At 40.7% G+C, this 25,297-nt stretch overlaps 1 protein-coding gene across 2 annotated transcripts in view; it reads left to right on the top strand.

Annotated features, from left to right (window-relative positions):
* Nucleotides 1-790: 790 nt before the first annotated feature.
* UPF1 (UPF1 RNA helicase and ATPase) overlaps nucleotides 791-25,297 on the top strand; it is a 31,416-nt gene continuing 6,909 nt past the window's right edge. The window contains exons 1-18 of one of the 2 annotated variants that reach the window (XM_078862291.1): nucleotides 791-1,229; nucleotides 3,966-4,105; nucleotides 4,696-4,785; nucleotides 6,827-6,994; nucleotides 10,361-10,541; nucleotides 12,961-13,122; nucleotides 13,916-14,000; nucleotides 14,313-14,414; nucleotides 14,763-14,871; nucleotides 15,767-15,926; nucleotides 17,020-17,138; nucleotides 18,660-18,824; nucleotides 20,009-20,123; nucleotides 21,484-21,627; nucleotides 22,362-22,575; nucleotides 23,397-23,514; nucleotides 24,120-24,276; nucleotides 24,799-24,941. In XM_078862291.1, the coding sequence (XP_078718417.1) occupies nucleotides 1,047-1,229; nucleotides 3,966-4,105; nucleotides 4,696-4,785; nucleotides 6,827-6,994; nucleotides 10,361-10,541; nucleotides 12,961-13,122; nucleotides 13,916-14,000; nucleotides 14,313-14,414; nucleotides 14,763-14,871; nucleotides 15,767-15,926; nucleotides 17,020-17,138; nucleotides 18,660-18,824; nucleotides 20,009-20,123; nucleotides 21,484-21,627; nucleotides 22,362-22,575; nucleotides 23,397-23,514; nucleotides 24,120-24,276; nucleotides 24,799-24,941 (2,555 nt within the window). In that variant the 5' untranslated portion in view covers nucleotides 791-1,046. Of the gene's footprint in view, nucleotides 1,230-3,965; nucleotides 4,106-4,695; nucleotides 4,786-6,826; nucleotides 6,995-10,360; nucleotides 10,542-12,960; nucleotides 13,123-13,915; nucleotides 14,001-14,312; nucleotides 14,416-14,762; nucleotides 14,872-15,766; nucleotides 15,927-17,019; nucleotides 17,139-18,659; nucleotides 18,825-20,008; nucleotides 20,124-21,483; nucleotides 21,628-22,361; nucleotides 22,576-23,396; nucleotides 23,515-24,119; nucleotides 24,277-24,798; nucleotides 24,942-25,297 lie in introns of both variants that reach the window. The other variant, XM_078862292.1, reaches the window with a different exon arrangement.

Genomic DNA, 25,297 nt, shown 5'->3' with positions numbered 1-25,297 from the left:
CGTGCTCAATTCGATTATTTAATCACCACCGCGCGCAGTGCACAACGAGTCGTGCTTGTGAGAACACACGATATGTGACCCATCTACTGTAATAAAAACGCTCAACACATTCCTCAATAATTATGTTTAATGAGCCACTTCGTTGAGCTGTAATTAGTCGCTTCTGAAAAAAATAAGCTAAAAGCTCAGTTGGGCTTTACCTGGTAACAATTTTTTGTTTTATTTGTATTTACTTTTAAAGTTATTTGTTTACATTTTCTATACTTTTTTGCATTGTTTGTTGTTGTAACGTTCTAACCCCGTGCTCCTACAGGACATCTGTGATCAAGAGCTTTATAGCTCATCGGATTCCATCTTGCAGTATAAATAAAGATGCTGATTCACTTCACCCACGGTTCATGAGGGACTCTTTCAAACGACGGCAACGTCACCCGCGCGCGTGCCGTCAATATTCGGCAGGCGCGCGTGACGTCATCCCCCAAAGCTTTTGTGACGTCTCCGCGATCGCCGATTGGTTGCACGTTAACCTTGTCCCCCCACTCACTCACTCCCGCGTTGCCCCTTTCGCGCGTCATCGTGTCCACTCTCCCGCGCGCGCGTGACGTCATTCCCCCTTCCCGCGCGCCAACCTAACGTCATTATCGCTCCAGCGCTCGCGTGACGTTAATCCCCCTTCCCGCGCGCGAGCCCGACGTCATTCTCGCTCCCGCGGACGGGCGTTACGTCATTCTCGCTCCCCCGCGCGCGCGTGATGTCATTCTAGCGGAAGCTTCCGCGCGTACATGACGTCAAGCGTGGGGTGTGGGTGGGGGGAAGGTATTTTGGTAATGGCGCTTCCGCTCGTCGCGCGCCGCGTCCGGTGAACGGCTGCGCTCCGCCATTAGCGCGCGCTCGCAAATCCGCGGCGGTTCTGGCAGCAAAAGAAAAAAGAATTCGCCGCGTTCGCAAAGTTGTACGAAACGAGCGACGACAACAACAACAACGGGCGTTCGTTTTAAAAACAACAACAACCGGTCACGAATAACAACTAATAATCCGTAACAAAGATGAGCGTGGACGCGTACGGGCCGAGCTCGCAGAGCCTCACGTTCCTCGACACGGAAGAGGGCGAACTCATCGGCGCGGACACGCAGGCCACCGACTTCGACTACACGGACTTCACGCTGCCCTCGCAGAGCCAGGGAGGTCCCAGCCAGGGCGGGCAGCTCGACGCGCCGCCGCACGGACAGGTGTGGACGCACCGGTTGACGGGGTTTTTGTTGTTGTTGCGCCCGTTGTGGAGTTATTTGCGTTTAGGCCTGAGCGCAAGCCTCGGTGTTGCCTAGCGGGGCTGCCCGCTGAGGCGCGTGTGGCGACCGCAAGTCCCACACGCGGCTTCGCGGTGCCGGCCGAGCGGCGTGGGTGGTTGCGTGGGTTGTACGTCGGGAGTTTAGAATGTGATTAATGTTAATGTCATTGGGTGTTTCTTTAGAGAGTGTGTTTTGGTGTCTGTGGCTTGCTGGTTAACTGTTTCGTGGGATGTTGAACAAAGTTGACTGAAGTGGAATATCACAGTCGTGACGTACTCGTGTGTGTGGACATGCACGTGGCAGAATTGGTTTAATCTTTTTACGATTTGTCACCCTACGGGGCACAGAAAGACAAGTACGTATGACTCTACACGAGGCGGAAAAGATGACGGATGAATTCGACAATACGAGCAAAGATGGTTAATGTTACATCGCAGGGTCGTGGGTTTTGGGGAGGCCTCAAAGAGTGTCTCTCGACCATAGCTCTTGAAGACATTAAAGACCAAACGGATTGGATGTACAGAGTGCAATGGAGATATTAGATGAAAGACAATCGATTTCCTTTTTTTATCGAATCGTGATGTGTCAATCGTGGCAATCCGGGCCACTGTGCATTATTACATGCGTAGTCCACATTTTCACGCGTCATATGGCTTACAGTTGGTTACAGTTCGTGATTAAAAAATATATATAACGCTTACACTAATAAAGACATTGCGTATTAACATGATTTCTAATTAAAAGTTAGATAATTTATTCAACAAAAAATTACATTTTTTGCTTTAGTAATTTAAGGGTTTTTTTTCGCGTAAATGGGGTTGGGAAACTCTTTAGAACCTACCTAAGACCAGGACATTTTACGTAATTTCTTTTTCCCGAATACGTTTACGACAAATTGAGAAGTAAATTTTACTTGCAAAAAAAAGGAAGGATATTCTAAAATATCCGGAAATTGTATGAATAATTGCGCAATACATTGTTAAATATACCCTTTTCGAATTACTGCCTAAGACGCGCGCACGACTTTTTGAAAGTCTTAATATTGATATCGTATTCTCGTAATGAATGAGTCCACTCAATAACAAATGTGCGCTAATTATTATGTATATAAGGCTCAAACTTGATTTGAAGCTTTCGTGACTGCAGGAATTACTCTTTGGTTCGATTGCTATCGAAACGTCGTATTCTATTAATTTGTTTTCTTTCTACGTGACTTTACCGAAAGAACCAAAGGCTCTTTGGAATAACAGTCATTTTAACACGCAGGCTTTCGCGACAAATATGATTAATAATGCGTTTTTTATTCGATCGTGTGAGTATAAATGTGTCGTAACCCTCCACCACCCGACAAAGCCAGTAAGGGATTTGTCACGTCAACAAAACGCGCCAATTAGTAACTACAGCCCACCGGTGTGTTGTAGAATAAATCCACAACATATACAATTTGATTACGACTTTTCGCTGCTAAATTACATCCAGTATAATCTGGCGATTTGCCAAACGCCATACTCAAATTGTAAATGTTGTGGATTTCCTCTCCAACACACCGTTTACGTGACAAACCTTACTGGCTGTATGGAATAACAGCGTTTGACGTTTTTTGCTACATTGGCTTATACTCAAGCATAGATCCCGAACATCAGCCGGTAACTGGTCCCGAGTCTAAGGTGCCGGAGACCTCTACACTCTTGCTAAGCCGTGTCGCAGAACTGTTGTACGCAGGTTCCCATAGGCTGCAGATCTTTAACGGCTTCTGTCTTGATCCGGTGAGGCTTGACGCACACTGCTCGGCAGGATAGGATGGGGAGCGGATTGATTTAAACGCACTCTTGGTTGGTGACGAATCGGCTTAGTCTGTAAACCAAAGGCAACTAGGCTTCTTGACAATACAGCGGACAACTGCGTATCGATTTTATAAAAACATGTTCTCCAATTAAGGGACATTCATATATATACAAAAAAACCACAACCCGTTGACATTTGGTTTTACGTTATTATGAATAACCATGTCATTGGTATTGCTGGGAAGGAGTGAGGGTTATTTCGGCAGGTTGCAGCTGTCATGAGTAAAGTTGTAAATTGTGTCGTCTTGCCAGGTACCGTACACGTTTCTCATGAATTCGTTGACATTTTCGTGCTATAAGCCCAGTGCTTAAGTGCACCTTTTTCCGTGTTACAATCTTAATAATAAACAAAATTCATGTCAAGATGTAAAGAGTTATTTAGGTCCCTGAAAGTACATGTGTGTAAATTGGATACGAATGAATGAATGCCTTTTGTGCTTGTACGCATGCGGTTACCTTGCTTAAATACGCAGTCAAAATGTGATTTTGTTACATATGTATGCCAACACTGCCTGTTCACAACGACTGTACCGATGATATTGTAATCTAAATATTACAACTTTGTTGCCGTATTTTGAGTTCAGTTTTTTTGTTGGCCTTTAGAGGATCAGGTGTCAATATGCACGAACGGAATACATTTGGAACAAGTGATCCCATCGTTGCCCAGCACACACCACACGTATTGCGGTCGTCATATTTTTAAGCGGGTTTATTGAGCACCCACTGCACGCGTTCACTTGACGAAGTCTACGAAGGGAGATGTATCGCGCGTTGTTAATATGCCGTGTGCGTCGGCTGTATACAGATGTTGCTCTCTACGATCTCATTTTAGTTGAATGGACCAGATGGGGCCCTCGCGAATGGGATGGATGAGGCGGTGGCAAAAGCGACTCAGTCTCTGGCCGAGCTCAACTTTGAAGAAGACGAGGAAGATGCTTATTACTCAAAGGACCTCCCATCGCATGCCTGCAGGTAGGCGTTTGTCGCTTCCGCCGGGTGGTTTTAGAGGAAATACATTCTTGTGGAATTAAGGGAGGTCCACTATAAATAACTTTTAAGGACACTGCATTTGCAAATTGCAGTGTTTCGATATTTTGTTGTACCATATGGGTTTTCCTCAAACTAGCACATCTAATTATGTAATTTTAACTGCAGAAGCCTTAAACAAGTTATATTTATTATTTAAAGTACATTTTTATTTTATTTGTCAGTTGTTTACATGGCAATGGTTAAATTTCGATTTAAAGCTTTCGTGACTGCAGGGATTCATCTTCTTGGTTCTTTCGGTAAAGTCACGTAGAAGGGAAGTAATAAAATAATAAAAATGTTTTATTATGTTTTATTTTTATTATTTTATTACTTCCCTTCTACGTGACTTTACCGAAAGAACCAAGAAGATGGCAATGGTTATTTTGTTTAATGCTATTTTAGCAGTACACCTGTTGCATGGTATTTTAAACATATTGTTTTCATTTAAACTGATTATGTTAAAATGAGTATAACTTGTTTTCTTTAATAGATATGTTAATTGCTGAAATATGGTCATTTTTTTTCTTTTGCAGTTACTGTGGAATTCACGATCCCAATTGCGTGGTGTATTGTAATTCCAGCAAAAAGTGGTTTTGCAACGGCCGTGGGAACACATCCGGAAGGTGGGACAGATGTATTACTTGTAATGTTTAAGCTAATTTTATAATCAAAGCAAATGTTTACAAATCAGACAGCATTTCCTGATTATTTTCCATTTGGCTAAACAATGTCAATTATGATACAGCAGCTTAAGTCCACTTACCCTGTGGTGCAAAGTTAATAATGTTATAGATATGACATTTGAATTCATTTCTTGTAATTAGTGAAGGAATTTGGTGATGTATGTTGAGTCCATTCGTAAGTTGAAAAATGCGCGAACCAACATCTTTTTTGCCCCATGTGCAATAACAATCTTTTTATAAATACAATCTGACAATGATATAAGTTTACTTGACTTTTAAAACGTACCTATTATGCTGGTCCGGCCAAACCAGTTTGATCTCAAAATGTCAGGTATATGACAAATTATAACTGGGCACTTAAAAAAGCACTGTACCACGCGGAATAAATTCACGAAAAAATGTAAGCGACCGCGTACATTCACAGAAGCAGCTCATGTCTCCCCTGGAGTTGTACGTAAAACCATGTTTACGTTGTAAATGTTTAAAAGGAGATTCAGTCTACATCGTACATGTTAGAATGTGTAACACAAAATAGACTTGCATTTGGTCCACAAACATTTTAACAGGTGTAACTATCAATGTTATTCCTACTATTTTTGTATCGGTTTCCAATGGCATTATTTTGGAAAAAAATGTTCTGGGAATTGATTGAAAAGCTGCTGCCTATTGTGGGGTTACTTAAAGCCTCGGATGACTTATGTTCCATTGTAGTGTTTCAATTGAACACTGATTACGGATGTTGAAGTTTGTTACTGGGTAGCTTATTCTCCCATTATTATTTGTGGTAGCATGTTAAATATTTCACGAGTTATCTTCATGTCTCACACATGGTCCTTGAAATCAAAGGATGATGTTGCAAGAGGGATGCAATGACATTGTGTGCATGCATACATTTGATTACATTTTATATATTAATGGGAAATGAGACTAGGTAGTGTTTAGCTGTGACATGTAATATGTAGTATAGTAGACATCTCAGTTCAATACATTCTTTGGGTCTTTCGGTAAAGTCACGTAGATAGGTTCAAAGAAAATAACAAAACTACGACGTTTCGATCACAACACAAGTGATCGTCATCGGGAGGAAAAATAGGGGGAAAGCTGCTGAGATAGACTGTTTTAAAGGTTTAAAATGGGTGTAGCCCAAGGGTCATCAACAAAGTGGGTGGGGCTAGTGATGAGAAATTACCATGTTAATATTCGATCGGAGAGCGGCCTCCACTACGAGGGCGCTGAAGTGGAATTTTTGGATCGGAAGAATTCATGCTTGTCACAATAAATAATTTAAAAACCTAACGAAGGTTAAATAAATTAATCCACCACACCGTTGTGAATAACCAAAGGGTACGAAATTTTCAATATTGCCTACCAACCAGTTTACATATAAAATAAATTACCCATGTACTGTACAATGGGAAAATGCTGTGAAATAAGCCGATGTGAAACACATGCCCACATTAGTATATTCAAATTCTATGGGTCTTTAGGGAAAGCCATGTAGATAGAAAAATAATAAAAATATCCCGACGTTTCGATTGCAACACCAGCAATCGTGAAGACTGAAGACGATTGCTTGTGTTGCGATGGAAATGTGATAATTTTATTATTTTTCTATCTATGTGGCTTTACCGAAAGAACCATAGAATATGTACTGCTGCAGTCACGAATACTTTAAGTCAAGATTTAGAAAATTCAATTTTACAGTTGCAAAATACTGGAGCCTCGAAAGGGCACTGCAGATGGAAACAGAAAATCAGTCGCCTATAAAGCACATTCAGTACGTAAAACATAAGAAAATAGTGGATGAAACAACGTATTTAACTTAAATCTTGACTTAAAGCTTTCATTTCACACGACTATCCTCCTTTATCACCCCTTCCCCTAACCTCATTGTACAAAATGTATGCAGGTAGGACGATAAAGATGTACAATTCGTTTATATACCCGTGTTTTTTTGTTAATATTTTTTTTCTTCCCGCAGCCACATCGTGAACCATCTTGTGCGTGCCAAGTGCAAGGAGGTAACACTGCACAAGGATGGGGCGCTTGGTGAGACTGTGCTGGAGTGCTACAATTGTGGCTGCCGCAACGTTTTCCTGCTGGGTTTCATCCCTGCCAAGGCTGACTCGGTCGTGGTGCTGCTGTGCCGGTACGCTTCCCACTACGTACGGAATACAAAAGTTTCTTGTATTGTGCCGTTTACAATATTGACCAGCAGCACATCACATTTCTGTTATTAATTATGAGTTTAAAAATAAAAGCCAGGTGGAAAAGATACGATTTTGTGAAGTTTCTAACGTTATTGGAAATAGTTGATTCATTTTCACCTTGATAATGTGACTGCAAATGCATTTATTACTGCAGTATTTCCACTGGTTCACCACGCTCTTGGCACCTGTTGCAGTTCAGTATGCCTACAAATACAACCATATGCATAGCATGCATTGCAACGATTTATCACTTGAAACTTTCGTGACTGTAGGAATTCATATTCTTAGTTCTTTCGGTAAAGTCCGCCTGAAGACCGCTTGTGTTGCGATCGAAACGTTGTGTTTTTTTGCTTTGAATTTCAATTTATTCATTAATGAAAAAAATTCTATCTACGTGACTTTACCTTTTAGAACCAAGAATATCACGATTTATAATTTTAGTTTTACGTTAGCATGTTTCTTGGTAATAGCGAGTGATGGGTGTGCCGTTTGTATTTGTGTCGATTTATCAATGAGCATTGGTCTTAACTTGACCATTCACATATGATGCTCTGCAATGATTGGTTAACACGCAGTAGACATGCATGAGCAAAACCTGGTTTGGTCTTTTATTTTGCATCACTTGTTTATGCAAGGCATGATCCTGGTTTACGTAACATGTTCACTGTATTGCACTTTTTGCACTCGCCATCATTTACATCGGAAGCGGTGTCGTAATCATGTTTTTCGATGGAACACAACCAAAACATGTTCCAGCTTAGGCTCCTTTTCCAATGCTTTGTTGACACATTTCAACTTGTTCTCAGCACCCATGGACTCTGCCCAGATTTTGATAGCAATGTTTCATTTCTGTACCCAATAAGTAAACGGCTAATATTTTTGTTAAGATTCAATTGCAATGCACGACAGTTAAGGGCATACTTTGTTTTTTTGCCCACTGCGATTGTCCACGTGAGTCTTTGCACAATGCGAGCTTCACAACCCATTTTGCAGGGAGAGACACAACACCGGGTGAAATCCTTTCTGGTGAATATCAAAAAGGATCAGTATTGCAGGGATTAAAATGGAATGTAGTTTGTACTGTGACACAATAGGCTTACACTGTACTGACATCCATGTTAAAATGAATTGTGTATCTATTCTGTGGTGGTGTTAAGCTGGCAGTGACTGAACACATTTGTTTGACAACAGTGGTAGTTGGGAAATATATGACACTCATTGTGAAACAGATTTGTTTTGCTCGGAATACTGTGGCCGGCTACACCCACACTTTATCACAGTAACATAACTTTAGAACAATTGATAAAGCTTAGCTCATGAAGGACTGGTAGTAACTATTAATTTACAAAGAAAAACGTGTACATTTAATTACATATTTTTCTTCTCTAAGTGCAACAACAAAGAGTAATGAATACTCATTCAAGTTTTTTTATTTGCAGTCGATGCCTGTTGCTAATGATGGTACTGATGCGTAAAATTTTGTCTTCAAATATGTATTATGTTTAATTGTGATATTGCTATTTAAGACCAAAGCATTCATGCTTTTTTTTCAAATGGTCTTCTTAAGGTAGTACTTTTTTGGATAAATATCTTAACATTTTACATGTCATATTCCTTTATTTTTATGTTTATGATGACTAATATTTACATTATCAGCAAATAATTTCACGTGGAAACCTAATGAGTCCTTTAATACTGCACACCACTATTTTTTTTTATTTGCTCATAGTTGCACTGCAATTAAAATCATGGCTGTCTTTCACAACATGAAACAATGAGCATGGGCAATTTCCCATAGGAATTTTGCATTGTTTAACGAAGTGTGTTTATGTGTGCTTGAAATCTTCGATTTTTATTCCACATCATTTGAATGGTTCATATGATTTGTGCATTCTCATTGTTTTTTGAGCCGTAATTTTTTTTTCCTGGTTAATGGTTTTTGATGTATAATTCAAATATGGAATGTCCTCACTGTCAAATTTTTTTGGGATAATTGTTAGGCAGGTCGTGGGGAGCATTTTTGCCATGCAGTATACATGAGTTATGCGAGCTAACATAAGCGTTCCCCAAGCGGAGGTGTGTGGGTAGAATTTATTGCTGCAGCATACCCTTGTACGCTGCAAATCTGTATTTTAAAAAACCCTAAACTCGCATTTGTGTACGGTTACTATGGTTGCAATTTCAAGTGCCCATTCAAGATTAATGTTCATTTTGCAATTTTTTTTTATCAAATTGAACAATTTTATTTGGTGGCTGTTTTTGCAGTTTTCTAACATTTGACTGTTTAGTCATTTTGTTTTAAACAATGCATTTAGTCTGAACTAAACAAAGCATTGGTGATATACATTTCTTTAAGGATTTTTTTTATTGGCATTGAGCAAATTAAACAGCAAATATTGTTTTGGCGTCATCTGGTCCAACACCATGTGAGACGAGGCTCTAAGAAAAGCCGTCTCGCGTGTGGACCAATCAATTTCAAGGACTGCATATCATTATCAGAGTTGTCTCTTTTTGTTTGCATTTTGACTGCAAGTGTTGTGGTTATTGCAAACATGATCCCTTGTATAAAGGTGTCAGTTTTGTTGCCAGATAAAAGGGTAAAAACCTATTACTACAACTTTTTTTTGTTACATAACATTAGCTGTTTTAAAGATATTTTATAAAATCATAACAGGCTTTTACAACCATTCTTGTTTGCCTCTAGCCATCAGTAGCTTGGCTATATATGCTTAACAGCCTTGCATTAACTGAATTTATTTTATGAGTCCATAGAGTTTAAGTTCTTTAAGGGTTTTCATGTGATTTCAAAATGTACGATAGAATACACGATTTTTTTCTTCTGTAAATCAAAATTATCATTACCTTTGAACCACTGTGGGCTGCCTCTTCATTCCACATTCTGCAGTCCTTGTGTAAATGGAGTGTGACATTATAGATGCATTAAGCATTTTTATTGGGTGCAATTGTGAACAACAGCAATATCAGACATGAGTACATCTCATCGGCATAATCATTGGTTCACTGCAGCTCAATGACTCAGTTCTACAAGGCGTGTGGTAATGTCCATGTGCTCGGCATTTGAAGACCTGGAGACTAGAATCTGTGATTTCACGGACAATATGTTCAGGGAGGCAGTTCCATATCCGGACAGCAGAGTGAAGTGAGCTTCTGTCCAGGGAGCATGTTCTGACAGCTAGGGTCACTGCATACATGCCACATTTTATTTCACCATTGTTATTGTGTTTATTTTGCTTACATTTTGGATATAATGCATCACTGCTCCCCCCCCCCCCCAACCATTGCAGGCAACCATGCGCCAGCCAAAGCAGCCTGAAGGACATGAACTGGGATGCAACGCAGTGGCAGCCACTCATCCAGGACCGCTGTTTTCTGCCCTGGCTCGTGAAGATCCCTTCGGAGCAGGAGCAACTCAGGGCACGGCAGATTACGGCCCAGCAGATCAACAAGCTGGAGGAGCTGTGGAAGGTGATGCCGGAGGTTTTCTATTTGTGTGACTGCCAGTGCTGCTGTGTGAAGCAGGGCAAAACTTAGAGGATCACAAGACATAATAGGCTGTCGTGATGAAAAGGCGAGATGCGTTGTCTGTTCTATATTGTCACTTTGTATCAAATATTTTTTAAGAGCACAACTTTAAATACGAGACCACAGTGTGGAAATGTAAGAATGGAATTGTTTTTCTGTTATTGTAGTGCTAAAACACATGGGTGGTTGTCCGAGTCAGAGACTGGCACCCGCCATAAAATGTCAAGTTCCCAAACGTTGGCTCAGGGTGCCACGGTAGCGAGATGTTAACTACCTCGCCTGGTATGCAAGAGGTTGTGGTTTGATCCTGACGCCTGTATATTTGGAGTTTGCATGTTCTCCCCGTGGTCACGTGGATTTTTTTCCGGGTCCTCCGGTTTTTCCCTCCACATTTAAAATCCACAACGTGCGTTCACATTATTTGGCTGCTATAAATTTCCACATGATTAGCCACTTTTGTTGAGCTATCATTTGTGGCCAGGTCACTTGTGAAAAAGAGCTATATAGCTCAGTGGGCCTTACCTGGTAAAATAAAATAGTTTTAGTTGAATAGACTGAGATGAGCACTGCTCTATATTTGAGCATGAAACACACGGCTATCTGGAAACATTGACACTGGGCAAGCTTTAGCAGTGTGGGGAAGGATGACTGGTCAAAGGGAAATTATGGAACATTTCTAACATTACTTCTAATACAATTCTTATTGAAAGATCTTGCTCAAGACTAATTAGACTAATTGAATTTCATATGATTATTGAATGAATTAGCTACATTTCTTATATCTACCGAGTGTTATACAGTGGTAAACGTAATGTTTTCTTTGCTTGAATAGTTTGTGTTGTGCATGCTGCAAAGTAATTTTGTAAATAAAGGTTGATGGTGCAAAGTAAAAAAACAGGTCTAAGTAAAGCTTTTGGAGCAGTGTACATATATACTGCTACATATATTCATCAATCATATCACACATTGTGGAAACATTACGGAATCAAATTGCTTATTTGGCCTAAAGGGCACAGGGCTGCTTATAACAGGAAACAGGTGTCTGAACACAGATTCAAATGTATGTATGCATGTTGAACTTTCGCACCATACGCAGCCAACCATGCTAATTGGAGGTGTGGGGGAAGGACAAGAAACTAAACACAACAGCTATTTATAAAGAAATTCGTTTTCAATCTAGATTTAAAAGTGCATAGCGCCAGTGGCTTCTTAATATCGTAAGTAAGAGCGTTCCAGACGGCCGCAGAAGCGCATCTGAAAGCGTGCGATGCAGTGACTGTCTTTGTTCGATGGCCAGCCAAAAGCCGTTGCTGCAATGATGACCCGAGTCCGTGTTATGGTTTATGCTCCTTGAGATTGGCAAGATATTGTGACTCATTTGTGTCAAGCACTTTGTGTGTAATGAGTGCGACCTAAAATGGTGTTTTGAGGGCAACATAGGAGGTGGAGCCTGCTATTTGGCAACATGTCAAATCAGCTTTTGATTTAAGCAATGTGGAGAGTATAGATTAAGGAGACAGGCGTTCAAAGTCATTGCTTACTGTTTAGTGGCTATTATCAGATGGTAATGAAACTGAAATAAAAGAGGCACTGTTTTGTGGAATGCATATGACTTACACACACATCGACCTGCATCCTACTAGCCTATTACGTTCAGTCATTCCTCATTGAATACGGTAGATGCAGCTTTAAACGAAAACACTGTATGTGAGGAATTGTCTAGACATTACTGGGCATATATAAATCAAAATAATGCAAATTTAATCACATTTGCACTTTGAAATCAGCCTGCGGTTATCCCATGGCGGAAAAAAAGCTGAGATGAAGGTACGCCACGCATTATCATTTTGCGTGTATACCCAGAATTCCCTTGTTGCTCAGCCACACAACTCAACAAAGTTTCTTGTCGTTAACTGCTCAGAAACCGCGGTGTGCATTCCACGTTGTGCGAAAAGTGTTCCCTAATAACGAAAACGCGCCCTAATAACGAAAACGCGTTAAGCATGGACTTAACATACATACATTTTAGGAAGTTTCACACTTTCTGGTGCTTTAGTTTGTTAGGCAATATTTGTAGTACACAAATAACTATGCCTTTGACCTTGTATTAATTAGCCATTATCGACTGAGCCACTGATGCACAGAATAATATCACATACAAAACTGTCTGCTGTGTTTAAAGAAATACTAAAAAACTGTCAGCTTGATATAAAGATGTACATCGGTGTACGTGTGTGCAGACAATATGCTGTTTTTTTATGCATCCGAGACCAACATTTCTGGCTGAGCCTTGGATGCAGTGTGGGTGGGAGCTCTGTTTGTGCTTCCTAGGAAGTCTGTATCACTGCCATGTCTGTTACAGGAAAACCCCAATGCCACCTTGGAGGACCTGGAGAAGCCAGGCGTGGATGAGGAGCCTCAGCCTGTGTTACTACGCTATGAGGATGCCTACCAGTATCAGAATGTGTTTGGGCCACTTGTCAAGCTGGAGGCCGACTATGATAAGAAGCTCAAGGAATCCCAGGTTAGTGCCAAGGGCTTGGGTGCAAGTGGGGTACAATGCCAGGTGTTTATTAGATGGAAATATCAAATTTTTGGTAGATCTTTACAATTTGAGTGGCTCAATTATTGATTTCAAATACCTGGTCACTAGGTTATGCTCACGCGTAGCATAATGATTCCATATTTATTTAGTAAAGCCGCACTTGAGGCGGAAGTTTTGAAGTTCCTGAATTGGCCAATACCAATTACATTGTATGTTTTTAGCTATGGGGGAAACCGGAGGACCCGGAACAAACCCATACAGAACAGGGGGACCACATGCAAACTTCACACAGAAAGGCACCCGAGTCGGAAACCGAACCTGCATGCTTCCTGCTTTTAGGCTTTTAGGCACACGTGTTAACCACTGTGCCACTCATGGTGGATCTAATTGTATAATTCTGTGAAGAACTAGAGCTATGACGATAGCGATTGGCTGCTTCCAACTACACTGCATTACGTGCATGTTTTGTATAATGTAGTATGATTATTACATCATGAAATAAAGCTTGGACAAAGTACATTTTGAGGGTAATTATGTTTGGCAGTAATTAGGCTTATGGAATAGAATACTTTCGGTACACTGTTCACCTCCAGGGGCATTTTAATGATATAATTAACCTTTGTTTTCACGTTATGTTGCTGCTTATTTGTCACGTGTGTCAACTAGTTGCTTGCACAGGAAATTGTTCCATTCGTGTAACACTTTGGCAGTTGTACAGTCCTGAAACATACTGATTAACGTCTGTGTATTGACACACATTTCCATTCCCTAGACTCAAGATAACATAACCGTGAGATGGGATGTGGGGCTGAACAAGAAGAGGATTGCCTTCTTCAGCTTGCCCAAAACTGACTCAGGTTGGCTTTGTAGTTTTTTATGTTTGGCACCATATACTCGTTTTGCTCTTCGTCGGATGTATAGGTACCTATCGACAATATACATGTTCACGTTTGCTTAGATATTGCTCCTAACCTTTGGTAATGTAAGTGAGTTTAACGTTTACTTTTTAAGTTTGCATTACATTGTTTTCATTGCTTTGCCTTTGTGCATTATATGCTGTCCACAACAAATTTAATAATTCTGCAAGAACTCTGTGGCTAATTTTGTATTAAATAACTTGGGAACAATTTGTCATTGGCCTTGTGCTGTCTGCTACTTGTGATTTCCAGCAGACATGCGGTTGATGCAAGGGGATGAGATCTGCTTGCGCTACAAGGGAGAGCTGGCTGCTCCCTGGAAAGGGATTGGCCATGTCATCAAAGTCCCGGACAGTATCCATTTCCTGATTTTGCCAAATCATAAAGTCCATAAATGTTTGTATAATGATGATAAATACACCGTTCTTGAATTATCACGATGTGTGTGTTTCGACAATTGCGTACATATGTCTGATAATGCTACTTGCTATATGAATGATAGTTGTGTACAATTTTCACCAAATATGATAATTACAGTTTCCAAGAGCATTGGCAAAGTTGCATACTACCTTGTGAAAATTGAATTTAGTTCATCCTTTTCAACCTACCAGTTAGAGCAGTGCGTGTTTTTTGTGCTGTAACACTAATGACAGCCTCGGCTTTTAGTTTTCATACGTCTGATTTCCTTTACATTGTACCCAGACTTTGGAGATGAAATTGCAATTGAGTTGCGCAGTAACACTGGCGTGCCAGCAGAGTGCACCCACAACTTCCAGGTTGATTTTGTGTGGAAGTCAACCTCCTTTGACAGGTAAGCAAGGTATTGTTTGATAAGTGCTTATTCAATGTCGGTGTATCCTGAATGGCCTTTTCCTAAATAAACTAATATTTATAATGTTCATACAAAGGACATATGTTCAAAAATCTACTTTGAAATGTTGGTGTTCAGTGTACAATGTGAAGAGTAAATGTTTAATGCCCGTAATTATTTTTGTTCTTTAAATATCACAGTAATTCTCAATTAAGATGTTATAATAATTGTTGATTATAGAGGTTTAGTGAGTTATGAATTTAAGTAAGTGTTATTTAATACTTTCAATTACCTTTGTCATCAAAATTATTTAGTTGTAATTCATTTCCAGGCAGAACTCATTTTATAACTATCTGCTTGGTTGAAGTTATTTTGTGCTTTTCAAAATCGCTATTGATTCTCTAATCTTTGCCAGTAATAATTATTTTTACACAGGTCTTTGACCTTAAAGTCAACTTTATGCCCTTCATGACATGCGTGTTCTGCAATCACAGATAATTCAGTCTGTATTTCATATTTCATTGATTGTTCTTTCATCTTTATACTAATTTGCAATCTGTCTGACCAATGTAACAATTCCCGCAAGCGCACGGAATTAATTGGCTTTGTCAGGTGGGGCAGGGTTCACGACACATTTTTACACAACCTAGCCTGCAAGAAACCAATTGGGAGACATAATTATGGCCGTGAAAGCCTGCGTATAATAGCCTATAAACACTCGGCTTTTACATCGGATGTGAATGCAATTCGAAACGAGCACAACACGTGAGGCTTCCATTTTTTCTATTATTGCCATGTGGCTGTGCTTAAAAAGTTAGTTTTCCCGTTCCTGAAACTAGGGTGTCTCCCCTTGGAGATGAAGGCGATTTTAGTAACAGTCTGTTGACGTGTGCAGGATGCAGAGCGCCCTGAAGACCTTTGCGGTGGACGAGACCTCGGTGTCTGGATACATCTACCACAAGCTGCTGGGCCACGAGGTGGAGGATGTACTCATCAAGTGCATGCTGCCAAAGCGCTTCACTGCCCCAGGCCTGCCTGACCTCAACCACTCTCAGGTGTGACACTGCTGACAATTCTACCTCTTCTTCTTGGTTCTTTCGGTAAAGTCACGTAGAATGGAACCAAGAAGATGAATCCCTGCAGTCACGAAAGCTTTAAATCGAAATTTAATTCTACCTTTTTTTTGTGTTCCTCCCCCCCCCCCTGCTGTGACAGTCTTTGATAATAATTATGAAATAAAAAGGAGCTGGCATTAGCTTGCAAGGTTAAATTTGCATTCGCTTGATTATTACAGGGACTTGGTTGTCTACGATCACGATAATGTGGTATTTATTCTACATAATCTACAAAGTTAAAGCATTTGTAATAAAACGGTATTATTGTTGAGTAAACATTTTTACATACTGATTGAGGTGGTACGACCAGGTTGTTTCTGTATATTTACTATGTGTGGTGTTAAGGTTCAGTTTCATTCCGGTTTTTTCCCTTAAGTTTCAGTTCCTTTAACAAAAATGCTTTTTTCGTTTGTTTCACATTTTTTCAGGCTGCTACGTTTATACATTGTTCATGCTTAGTTTTATTAAACAAATGTACACGGTCTCCGTTTTAAACGTGGGTTTCATTTAAATAATAACGGCAGTATCAGATCGATTACTAAATCATGAAATTTACATTGAGCGATGTTATCTGGGAAGCAGGCAGGGGCATAGATAGGTTCTATCCTATTTTGGTCTTGCCCTGCAATAACATGGAAAAGAGAGGTGTGTTTTGTATTTTCATGATCGTGTTCTCACCTAAATAAGTTGGCAGCCACTTTATCAGTCAATGACCAATATACTTTATCAGTCAATGACCAATATATGACATTCAAAATATATATTTTTTATTCATGATTGAGGTTATGCATGGTGAGTGTTTTTACTCGCGTACAAAATACCTTGAATCGTTATTTTTAACATTTACAAAACACTGCATATAGTACACAACTATTTCACAGTAAGCTGGTAATCCTCTGCTAAGTTTCATCTTTCGTCAATAAAAATAAAATTTTGAAGAAGTGAAACGGGATGTCTAAAAATAGCACTCTAAGAAGGCTACACGCATTACTAAGTGTAAAATATGTACACCCATTGCCTCGTGTGTTTCCAGGTGTACGCTGTGAAGACTGTGCTGCAGCGTCCACTCAGCCTCATCCAGGGTCCCCCTGGCACTGGGAAGACCGTCACCTCTGCCACCATCGTTTACCACTTGGCCAAGCAGAACAGCGGGTCAGTGCTTTCATATGTAAAGCAGTGTAGTGGTTGACAGTCTTTTTAAATCCTTTATATTAAGTTTGCTTGCTTGCTTAGGACCGTGCAAATCTTTCGGTCGTTTTTTAACCCACTTCCCGTGATCCAATCGAGCTGACATTTTGCACACAGACTCGTTGTGCGTGACAATGAATTTTCGTGAAAAATTTTTTCCTAAATTTGACACTGTTTAGGGAATTTTTTAAAAATATTTATTTACCAATTTGTTAATGCTGGCACACAATCATCTGACCCATAGGTGGCAGCCATCTCAAGCCAGAGGACGAGAGGACTCTAGCCGTCCCGATGCCACGCATATAAAGGATTTATAGTGAAAACTTTGTTTTTACGGGTTAATTTTTCCCTGTGGGTTCTGCTGGCTTGGCACATTCAGTGGAAGATTGTCTTCTCCCCCTGTGGCTCTGCTTGCTTGGCAAATACAGTGCCAGTTTGTTTGCTGTGTCGGAAAGTTGTGCAAAGTCCATGCCAGTCTAACTCGTAGTAACGTGTCATTGATGAACGTGAAGAGCTTTAGTAGAAACGTAAGTCAGTGGGTACACGAGTGTGCAGTCCCATGCTGTTGGAATTGCATAGAGGCATAATAGTGGCTCCTTAGTTCCAATAAGGTGAAAGCATTGTGGAAGGGTGGGGCTCCTGAAACTAAATAAAATGTAACTTTAAATGTTTATCGTGCTGCAATTGTGGGTTCCATTTTAGTCGCACTACATTGCAATGGCGCACAGGTGTTACCAAGTGTAGTTTACAGAGTTATTTATTGCTTGTAAATAGTATTGCCCATGCAGTCGAGTGTGCTGGCATGCATCAGTCTGCAGCAGAAGCGCAGCTGACTCATTCTGCTTAAACTATTCAGCATATTTTGTATGCAGGTTATTGATATGTTAACAAAATGCTCCCCAAGTGAAAAATGTTGGATGTGCTTTTTAATATTTTTGTGTTCTTTTCTCTTTGTGCTTGCTTCAACTGATTTACACTCATGAAAATGAGGTTGCCTTGTTTTTATGCTACCCTTACTAATTGGAGTACATTTCATTTTGGAATCTAATATGGATGGGTAGTTAATTGTGAGTGTGTTTGACTCAGATCTCTGTTCTGTGGGTTAATGTAATTTTATTTTCAATTCAATGGTTGAAGATTTTCACAGCATTATTACATTCGAATTATATTTAACTTTGCAAGTTAGACTGGATTTATCATAAGCAGTGGATTACCTTCGAAAAAATGGTACAAGGGAATATTTGACCACAACATATTTTTGTGCATCGTCATCCAATTCGGCGGTTAGGTTGTGACCTTGGGTACAATTATGTGTGTTAGTTTGATTGTTGGTTTCATATGCCTACTGATTGTTTGCTACGAGTCTTTGGCATTGCCGTTCCTGCTCATCTACGAGTTAAGCTTGCTTAAAATGAGAAACTGTCAATCTTTGCTAATGTCAGTACTGTTGGTGAAGCTTGGTGTGGGTGCTTGTTCTGCGTACAGGCCCGTGCTGGTGTGCGCCCCCAGTAACATCGCAGTGGACCAGCTGACGGAGAAGATCCACCGCACGGGTCTCAAGGTGGTGCGGTTGTGTGCCAAGAGCAGGGAAGCCATCGACTCCCCCGTCTCCTTCCTCGCTCTGCACAACCAAATACGCAATATGGACAGGTGAGTTCTACCCCCTGTTGTTGTCTCTCCTTTATATGGATATTCTGCTCGGACAAGGGCGAAATGGTAAAATAACACAGCGTTTACCGAAAGAAAACACATACTGACGCCTATCTGAATGCAGAGTCGCACCATCACCCCGCACAGAAATCTGCTGTTATCAAGATGCTCATTCGTCGAGCTTAGAAAGTGTCACATGTGACAGTCTGAGAAGTGAAATTAAACATGTTAAAGAAGCGCTGCAAATGAACGGTTATAATGATGCACAAATAACAGGGCATTTAATACCAAAACCAAATCCAATAACACGAGCATTGAAACTGCCTAAGTAATTAAAACGATACAAATACCGTACATTGCGGGAGTAGCTGATAAACCAGCCAGATGTTTGGAAAAACAAAACATCCGAGTCAGATTTGGCACAGTACATAAAATACAGAAGTTAATATCTGGTACAAAAGATGTATTCCCGAAGCCATCAACAGAAGGTGTGTAAAGGATTATTAACTGCACTTGTGGCAAATGCAATGTTGGGCAAATAGGACGAATGATCAGCACGATACGAAAAGAACATCAGAGAAATATTAAATACTCCCAAATACAACTGTCAGCAGTAGCAGAACACGTTTGCGAACAAGGATACTCAATAGATTTTGATAATGTTGAAGTTCTGTGCAAAACGAGTTGCTACTGGCCAAGACTAATTAGAGAATCTTTCGAAATTGAAAGAAAGAAAAATAATTTTAACCTTTCGGATAGCTACCAGACTTAGTGCTGCGTGGAAGCGAATACTCAAATAATAGATTGTTTGAATGCATGTGTATACAGAGCACCATACTTCAATAGGGATTACCGTTGGTAGGGCTATTTTAATAAATACAATAGACAGGAAGGACAAGATCAAAGGGCTCGCATAATGCGTGTGCATAATGTATGTTGACTCATTAATCTCCCCCCCCCCCACTTTGCGCAAGAGCGCAGAAGTGTGGTTACCACATCTATGCCTCTATATAAGGAACGAAACAGGTGGACTTCTCCACAAATCTGGCTGTTGTAATTACTGGAGAAACGTCGTACTCACATTGTAAATGTTTTGGCTTTGCTCTCCAACACACCGGTGTGTTGTACTAGTGACGAGTTTTAACAACGGATGGTAACCATGGACTGGTGTGCTCTTGGTGTAGCTTGCCGGAGCTGCAGAAGCTGCAACAGCTAAAGGATGAGACCGGAGAGCTGTCTTCCGCCGATGAGAAACGGTACCGGGCCCTCAAGAGGAATGCGGAGCGTGAGCTGCTGATGGTGAGGGCACAAAGTAAACGGCTGCACCAAGCATATATATTCAGAATCAGAATCTGAATATTTATTTACACTGGAGGAATCCGATGAGCTATAAAGCTCGTTTTCACAGATATCTAGTAGGGGCAGGTCAAAACGTTACAACATTTATGTATTTACCCACCCACCCACCCACAACTCTGCCACCACCAAACAGCTCCATGCCAACTACCGTTGTCATGATCAACATGCCACTTCACCTGCATGCCCACGCTCACAGCAATGGTGCTCTCACCCCCCATGCTCTCCCCCCACAACTTACAAATGTGAATTACGCCGCCAACTATCGCGGCGCATTCCGATGCGCTTGTTTAGTTTTGTGCAAGACAAATGTGTTTTGCAATTTATTCTTAAGGGACCGGTTAAACAAGCCATTGATTTATCTTCGTGGTTCTTTCGGTAAAGTCACTTTACCGAAAGAACCAAGAAGATGAATCCCTGCAGTCACGAAAGCTTTAAATCGAAATTTAAGCCATTGATTTTTTAAAATGTTCGCTGAAGTTTCTGTAAATGCTGACATGTCTTCAGGTTTCACTTGCGGTAACAATTTGACACTGCCCACATGCTCGTCCAATTATTTTTAATGATATTTCTCTCTTGTACCTAAAGGAGGAGGTATGTCTTCAGACAAAGTAATTGTGCCGAGTATGAATTGAATCACGCTACACTCGTAACATAGCTGTTTTTTCGAGGGTAATGTATAAAATACAAAGAAACAACTATACTGTTGGTTAATTTTACCTAATCTATAGTAATAAGTTGCACCTGTTACCAGAAAGTCAAATCACACGTTGGACATTGGCATCACAATGCACAGTGGGCTAAGAAAGTTAGTTTAACACACATTCATAAATCTCGGTGTTCATTGTTAATTCCCAAAGCTCAATGTGCCAGACTCAGGAATATTTAGGCTGTGGCTCAGAGACCTAAACAAAGGCACCTTGAGGATTCTAAGAATTGTTCATGTGTAAGTCTCATAGAGCCAGGTTAAAGCTCTCTTATGATTTGGATGATGATGGATGATTCTTAAGGTTTGGAGTTATTCCTTCAGACCCCCAGAGCCAGATCGTTTCATCAGTGATTTTCAATGTTCACCATTAATCTTGACGGTCACAGAAAACAGTTAACACGAACCCGCATATACATCCCCTTGTATCCAATTACTTGTTCTTATTATCAATTCTTAAACTAACAAGTTTTTTTAATGAATCACATTGCACCTAATTTTTTGCCATTTGCAACAAGCCTTAAGTGTATGCCTGTAGCCCTGATGTCCGCAAGGCACGTTTGCAATGTGTGTTGATGCAGAACGTTGGTTTTTCAGAATGCGGACGTGATATGCTGCACTTGCGTGGGAGCCGGTGACCCTCGTTTGGCCAAGATGCAGTACCGCTCCATTTTGATTGACGAGAGCACCCAGGCCACGGAGCCCGAGTGCATGGTGCCCACTGTCCTCGGTGCAAAGCAGGTATGGCACGAAAGGTGGCAGCTTTTGGTGTCTTCAGGGTCGTGTGCGCTCCTCAGAGTATTAGGCCATGCCTATTTATAGAACTGTTAAATAGTTGCCGGCGGTATTAATTTGGGTTTGGCATTATGAAGTAATGCCAGCCTTTCGGGTGGGACCTTTTAAGCCACAAATAATTAACTTTTATGTTCCCGAGCGATGTAACTGGTGAATCGGCTGTTTTGGCAGACTCTTTGTAAAATGTTGTTTTCAAGTGTAGGTGCCTCTGACACATCAGCCTGTTTTGTGTGGATGGCACGGTGAATGTGAGGGCAGAATGGAGGTTTATGCCAATGGCAAGACATGTGAGTTTAACACGTAGGCTTTCGCGACCAATATCATCCATAATAGACGTCTTTTGGGTTAGATCGCGTAAATATATAAATGTGTTAAAATATTCTAGATTTGAAGTTTTCGTGACTGCAAGGATCCATACTCTTTGGTTTTTTCGGTAAAGTCACGTAGGTAAAAAATATATAAAATAAATAAAAAAATAAAAAAATTGCTTTTATTTCATTATATTTTTTAACCTTCGTGACTTTACCGAAAAAAACAGTATGGACACATGTATATATTTACGCGATCTAACGCAAAAGACCTCTATTATGGCAAGACATGTGACTTGTGTGTGTTGAAAGTGACTGCTGCTCGTGGAGGGAGGGGTGTTACTAACGTGGCATCTGCATCCGTGTGTGTAGCTGATTCTGGTGGGCGACCACTGCCAGCTGGGCCCCGTGGTTATGTGCAAGAAGGCAGCCAAGGCTGGACTATGTCAGTCGTTGTTTGAGCGGTTGGTGGTGCTGGGCATCCGGCCCATCCGCCTGCAAGTGCAGTACCGCATGCACCCAGCACTGAGTGCCTTCCCTTCCAACATCTTCTACGAAGGCTCGCTTCAGAACGGCGTCACTGCTGGTACAAAATACTCCGCACAGCTGTGCTCTACATGACTTCGTGTTCAATTTAGCAGATCTGCGTTGTGCTTTATTTCTGGATGTTTTTGTAGGTTTGGTATAAAATGGCAGTGTGTGTAACCATACAAATAAAAAAAGATCTTTGAAAATGAAAGCTCTTAGAATGAAGTACAGCTTTATTTTCCTGATGTTGCATATTGTTCTTCTTGGCTATTCGCATATTGTTGATTTATAAACAGGATCTAGATTACAGCACTACTAAGTGGAAAAGTAGACGGCCTACAATAACATAGGTTGTGGGATTATTTCATAAATTGGCCAAGACATGTTTAGAGTGTATTGTTAATAGGAAACTGCAAAAGTAAATAAATATCCAATTTTTCATATTATCTTGATGACACATCTAGGAGGAAAATGTCACATTTATTGAAAGTAAGATGCAACACCAGAAACAAACAGCGCATCTTTGTAACTACCTACCTTTTGTCTTCCAGTTTATCCACAGGCTTGAAGCTTTGTTAATGAGCAAAAAATACTTTAAAGTTATGCTTATGGGTGACATAATTATAGCGATGTCATTACATTGATGTATTGAAAAGCATGGGAGTTATGTAGCAGTTTTGTCACCTATGTGCTGTAATGATGCGCCTGAGTTTTTTTTAATTCTTTTACTAATGAAGATTCAGGTTTGTGTAGGACAGACCGGGGCACATCTTAGGTACATATCTGCAAGATAATAGCGATTGTTTATTGGGTTTAATCTTTTAAGCGGGCTTCGAAAATATTTTCTTGACACGTAGATATTTGGGCTTGTTGTTTCAGCGGAGCGTGTCAAGAAAGGCTTTGACTTCACGTGGACTCAGCCTGACAAGCCAATGTTCTTCTATGTGACCCAAGGCCAGGAGGAGATAGCAAGCTCTGGCACCTCTTATCTCAACAGGTGATGTCTCACTTGCTAATGAGGAGCAGAGAATGTTGACCCCACTGCGGGGGTCAATGCAATTGTCTGCTCTGGCTTAATATTGCCACATGCTGTGCGAGATTTACATCAATGTAAAATAAATGTATGCGTTTTATATATATATCTACATATTCTCTCCATTATTTCCCATTTGTAAGAATAAAGCAAGTTCTTGGGGTCAGTGACCATGAACTAAAGACTAATGATTGGAAAATTTACAAGTTACGCTTTGTATATGTACAATAACACTTTGGATGTACGCAGGACATTTTTTTCTATCTATGATTTGGTCTCGGATGTCGCACATTATAGTATATAAAAAAAAAATGTCAAGTGATTTTATGCCTGAGCTAGTGACGGCAATTCCACATTCCTATGGCGGGGGCGAGTCCATCTATAAGGCAACCACTGTTTACTCCCTACAACGTGTCAGTCGTTGTATAGACCCCCCCACCCAACCTCCTTCCCCAGTATTTGAACCCATAACCTTGCGATTGCGAGCTGCTCACCCTACCGCTGAGCCACCAGGCTGAACAGAGAGAGTGTGTGTTGTTGGCTCATGCTTAAAGCCAAATGTTGTGTAGGACTGAGGCCTCGAACGTGGAGAAGATCACAACACGCCTCCTGAAGGCTGGAGCCAAGCCAGACCAGATCGGTATCATCACGCCCTATGAGGGTCAGCGCTCGTACCTGGTGCAGTACATGCAGTTCAGCGGCTCCCTGCATGCCAAGCTCTACCAGGTGTGTGTACCTACTGGACATCTCATTGGATTCCTCCAGTATAAATACATATTCTGATGATAATGTGTTCACTTTACTCAGATCTTTCGAGGTGAATTTTTTTACGACTTTTGAAGATTGTTAACAAGTCTTGAAATGGCCAATGCATCTCTTACCATTTTTACCGTTTCAAGCATAACACGATTACTTCACATTGCCTCACAAACATGGTAGCCTCATCAGTCTTTCTCGACTGATTCTCATTCTGTGAGTCCGTGATCGGACATTACCCACAAACCAACATCACCTACTATAAATGTGTTTAAGAGTATCTTTGTATACCTCTTATTTTGTTAACACCAGTTGGCAAAAATGGCAATTTATTGTTTCTCTGTGACATTATTAAAAACCTGTTATATTTCATCGACTTGTTATCTTACGTGTAAGTTCACTGAAGCAGCAAATTGAAAAGCAGGATAAAAGTACCGCTCGCAATACGTTTCACGAATGGTGCTAATTTCGTGTGTCCTGCCCACTATGCAGGAGGTGGAGATCGCCAGTGTGGATGCATTCCAGGGTCGCGAGAAGGACTTCATCATCCTGTCATGCGTTCGTGCCAACGAGCACCAGGGCATCGGCTTCCTCAACGATCCTCGTCGACTCAATGTGGCCCTCACGCGAGCCAAGTATGACGTGTTCATCCCCCCTATGATAGCTCGCAGAGTGCTCTGAAATTGAGTACTCAGGCTTACGGCTTTGGTTCTTGTTTGCTCTGCTCCACAGCACAACGTATAGCATTGAAATTGTGTTCTGATATGGAAGTAAAGATTTTGAATATGAATCCCTGCAGTCACGAAAGCTTTAAATCGAAAATGTAAAGATTTTCACTATGGGAACCTCATTTGCCAGTAAAAATATGATAATTGGTTCTTTACCCTTCTATCTGGCAACAAAAAAAAGGTGTCAGTTTTGTTGCCAGATAGAAGGGTAAAGAACCAATTATGTAAAGATTTTGTTAAGAGTGGTTGTAAAATATGTAGTT

This window comes from Lampetra fluviatilis, chromosome 13 (assembly GCF_964198595.1).
Source record: "Lampetra fluviatilis chromosome 13, kcLamFluv1.1, whole genome shotgun sequence".
Taxonomy (NCBI): Eukaryota; Metazoa; Chordata; class Hyperoartia; order Petromyzontiformes; family Petromyzontidae; genus Lampetra; species Lampetra fluviatilis.
The sequence above is the reverse complement of the archived record's forward strand: the minus strand, read 5'-3'. Positions and strand labels throughout refer to the sequence as shown.